General features: G+C 33.5%; 1 protein-coding gene across 1 annotated transcript in view; it reads right to left on the reverse strand.

The window, feature by feature from the left end:
• The window catches only part of LOC113750805 (phospholipase A1-IIgamma-like), a 6260-nt gene extending 4150 nt beyond the window's left edge, over positions 1–2110 (reverse strand). The window contains exons 1-3 of the mRNA XM_027294747.1: positions 1520–2110; positions 880–1278; positions 1–42 (exon numbers count right to left, since the gene is read on the reverse strand). The exon at positions 1–42 is cut by the window's left edge and continues 1 nt beyond it. Coding sequence (XP_027150548.1) covers positions 1–42; positions 880–1278; positions 1520–2101 — 1023 coding nt within the window. The 5' untranslated portion in view covers positions 2102–2110. The remainder of the gene's footprint in view (positions 43–879; positions 1279–1519) is intronic.
• Between the last annotated feature and the right edge of the window lie 2264 nt (positions 2111–4374).

Raw genomic sequence — 4374 nt, forward strand, 5'->3', positions numbered from 1 at the left:
GAATCCTCCTTGAAGCCCTTGTTTTCCCGCGACTCCATGCATGTAGAGGTGGCAAATCAACCCACTTAACTAAATTTACCCATACCCGCCCATGAATAGATGGGTATGGGTATCTTAAATTTTTGTATATGGGTATAAATGGGTTATCCAATAATACCCATTTATTAAATGGGTATTATTGGGTAACCCATCAAACCCAATTAACCCATTTAAAATTCTCTTCCCCTAAATCTCTTCTTTTCCCCCACCCATTTTTTTTCAAATTTTTCATTTTGTCATGATGTTAACTACTTTTGTTTTATTATTATTATTATTTGTTGGTTTTATTTTATTATTTTGTTTTCTCTTCGTTTGTTAACTTGCTCATTTTTCGGCATTACTAATTTATGATAAATTTGAGCCTCTTTTCTTATCTTTCTAAAATGAAATTTTAAATTTATATACGGAAAAAATGTTAGGGGTTAAAAATTTTTGGATTAAATTTTTATATTAACTTTTATAGTACTTAGTTCAAATTTTTATATTCTTATTATTCAATTATTAAATAATATGTAATTTTGTGAAATAGAGTATAAATGAAAAAAATTTGGTAATTAGGCTTATTGAACATTATAAGTAAATATTTAAAACTAATGATGGATACAAAGAGCGGTATAAATTGATAACTTAGTTTGCAAAAATGAATTTAAATGAATTTACAAAAAATTAAAATAAATGGGTTATAAATGGGTAATTGGGTTACCCAATTCATTTTTTGACTTACCCATTTATACCCATCTAATTAAATGGGTATAAATGGGTTGACTCACTTATACCCATTACCCATTTTACCCAACCCAAACCCGCCCAAGTCACCCATTTTGACACCTCTACATGCATGTAGCATTCCAGGCTATGCCAAGATGACAAATTTCCAGGATTTTTCAGGTACTTTGATTTAGTTGTATCAATTCGCAACTCTTCGCCGACATCGGCATATCCTAGCAATGGATAATTTGGAACAACATCTAGGGAATTATGAATACGTAGGACTCGAAGGTTTTGTTGCTGAGAGAACACCTTTTTGAAGCCCTGACCCCCAACTCGAGGGCTCGCGTACACAAAGGCTGTGACAGGACAAGCCTTGCCTGGATTCTCTAGAGATTTGTTGAATCCATTAGCAACTATGTCCACCGCGTTTAGGGTTGCCACCGCGGCACCCAAGCTGTGACCTGTTACAGTTATACTAATTTCCTCATCTTTGAATTCCTCCACCAGCCTCCTGACCTCGTCCAGAACCTTAAACATATATACCACAGGAGCAAAAAATTAAACTTCGCACCCAAAAATAAAAACTGAATAGTGTTACCAAAAACAGGCCTAATTTAGAAAAGAAAAATATTATTTGCACTCCCATCAACTGTTTTATCATATAGTCTAATAAATGAAAACTATATGATTAAAATAATAGCAAAAGTGTGATTAACAAAAATAAGGGTGCAAATAAATATTTCCCCAAAAGGAAAATGTGATCTTTTACCTGGTCTCTAGCACTGGTCTTGTTGAAAGGTGATCTTGAATCATCTGTTGTGTAGATGGAGTACCAACCTTGATGCACCTTAGGATCATCATTTTCACCGAAAATCTTAGGTGCTGAGACTAAAACAAATTCAAGATCATTAACCCATTCCAAACTCCTAACTGTTCCTCTCCAAGCAATCACAATATCCCTTCTTCCTAGTGCAACTTTTCCTTCATCTGTCGCCACAGCAACATAACCCATCCAATTTGATTCCTTGCTCCATGCCTCTCTTGAGAACGATTTTAAGATAAAACCCTCAGGAAGTTGGATCGATGATGTCCCGTACAAGTATTTTGTCACACGATACTTAAAGGGATTGCCATTCTCAAGGCCAACCTTAGCGAAAAGATCTTTCTTTGCATAGAGGCAACTTCCTGCATACCTTGATGCCTTCTCTGTATTGAAAGAATCATAAGTTGCTTGAGCCATTTCTCCATAGTGAATGATGTATTGACGAAGATCGTAATCGAGAGGATCCAATAGGCTATCCCAGTTGTTATTGCCGCTGAGAACTTCCCATCTTTTGGCTATGCTATCCATCTTTTTATCTATGGTATTGGAATCTATATTTTGGTCAGTGCTATCTGATTTTTGGGGCTTTTTTTTTTGTTTGAACCAATTCATCGTATTGCTTATATTTATAACCTACCCATGTTGTGAATTTGTAATTCTTGGTCTTCAGGATGAGCTCATCCTATACACAAGTGAGGTTTCCTTGTTCAACTTTGCACATTCCTGCACGTTTTGTCCGTCAGACTGTTGATTAACCTCATCCCTTCAACTTTTGTGACAGTACCAACATGAATGAGTGAGGCAGTTCTCAGTTAGCTGCGTTGACAAATTTGAAGGATAATGGTGAAATCAACCCAAGTAGTATTATTTCCAATGAATTCCTGGTGTAAATTTTGCGTAACACTTGTTTTATAACCTTTGGTTTGGGGAACTTGATAGTGAAGTTTAACCCAAATTTGTCCAAAAATGTTGGCTTTCAATTTATTACTGTACGAGATGCGAAACAACTTTAGTTTGACAAATAACATGAGACAGTTCTCAAGTCTAAAGCCGCCAACTGAACTTGCATTTTGTTTAGATGTACAATGAGTAACACTAAAGGAGTGAACGAAATGGACAAGTTTGACATGTAGTGAATTGCCTATCTTCTTTAACTATGACAATTCACTACCTTAAATTCCGTAAAAAACTTTTCAAATCAATTCTTTTCTTCACTTGGAAAACCCATGTTATTACTAGAAAAGGATAATTCCTTTAACATAACATTTTTAAACGTTCACAGATATTTTAACCTCGGAGCATAGTTCAAGTTAACAATTGTTACAGATGAGTTGAAAGAACTCTTAGGTTTATTCTTAGTAATTAGACATTTACATGCGTAGCTACGTCAGTTAACTTCTCAATTCTACATGACACTTGTTTGTTAATCATCACTAGAGAAACTTCACCTTGAAGTTTATCTCAAATACGCGCAAGAATGTTACTTTATTATTTATTATAGTATCAAACGTCTAAGATATACAGCTTGATAGCTAATATGAGAAGATTCGCATGGCGATAGCCGCCCATTCAATTTGCACATATGTTTATTTATATTGAGTCAGATACGGTGAAAGCACGGATTTGCCAGCTTTTACATGTGGAGAATTGTCTATATAGGTATTTTATTCCATGGCCTATCCATTTAACTGTGACGTGTAACTAACTTAATTCGGCAAATACTTTTCATATTTAGGCTTGTTTGATAATTTAATTTAGCACTTGAATTCAATGAGTTTAGATCTTAAAATATTCAAACATGTTTAATAATAAAAAATAGAATATATTAATTAATTAAGTGGCACTAAATTATCTAAACAAAATTTACTCTAAAAAATAAGTGATAAGATGTTCACTTATCATTTAATGTAAAATACACTCAAATTTTAGAATTTCAGTATTTAACAATTTAATAATTTAATAAATTTTAATTTTAAATTTTAATTTAATCAAACGCATCCTAAGAATTTCTTGAGTGGAAATCCGTGCTATTACTAGGAAATGATAAGTATTACTTGAATGTATGCACAGTCTAGCACGTTCACAAATTATTTTTACTTTGGAGAATACTTCAAGTTACGAATTTTAGGTTTATTCTTAAGTGGGACTTTTAAATGAGTAGAGATTCATTCTCACGTTTCCTTCAATCACTTGCTCTATCCTCAGCCACTTCAACCACGTGTTATTTTGACCATGCAATTTGGAAATCATAGTCGTGTACAAGATGCATCGGAACAATTGCGTTCTTTTACCACACCATTAATAGGGCTGCTAGCGAGCCGAGCCAAGCTGCTCGCAAGTAGCTTGTAAGTGACTCGATCAAATGCTTAGTTTAAATTCGATTTGACTGAGTTTGAATTTGAATTCGAGTAACTCGACGCATATACCAAATCAAGTTCGAACCTCTATTTGTGCTACATAAGTACTCGTTGAATAGCTCGATTACTGGTATATTATTTATATTATATATTATTTTAATTATGAAATGGCTAATAAGGGTCTATGTTTTATATGATTTACCATAAGTTTTGTCTACTCAATTAAATGGTAAAAATGGAATATCATAACAACTAAAAAAGAGACAAGAATTTTAGATAATTTACCATAATTTCTCGAGCTTTTTTTCAAAATTTTCAAGTTTTATTTCAAGTCTTGGAGCTTGTTAAGATTTGAGACTAATCTTAAGCCTTGATGAGTCGAGTCAAGCTTGGAAATGCATACTGACAAGTTAAGTCGAGCTACATAATTTTCTATTCATTCAA

The sequence above is a fragment of the Coffea eugenioides genome, chromosome 10 (assembly GCF_003713205.1).
Source record: "Coffea eugenioides isolate CCC68of chromosome 10, Ceug_1.0, whole genome shotgun sequence".
In the NCBI taxonomy this organism is placed as follows: Eukaryota; Viridiplantae; Streptophyta; class Magnoliopsida; order Gentianales; family Rubiaceae; genus Coffea; species Coffea eugenioides.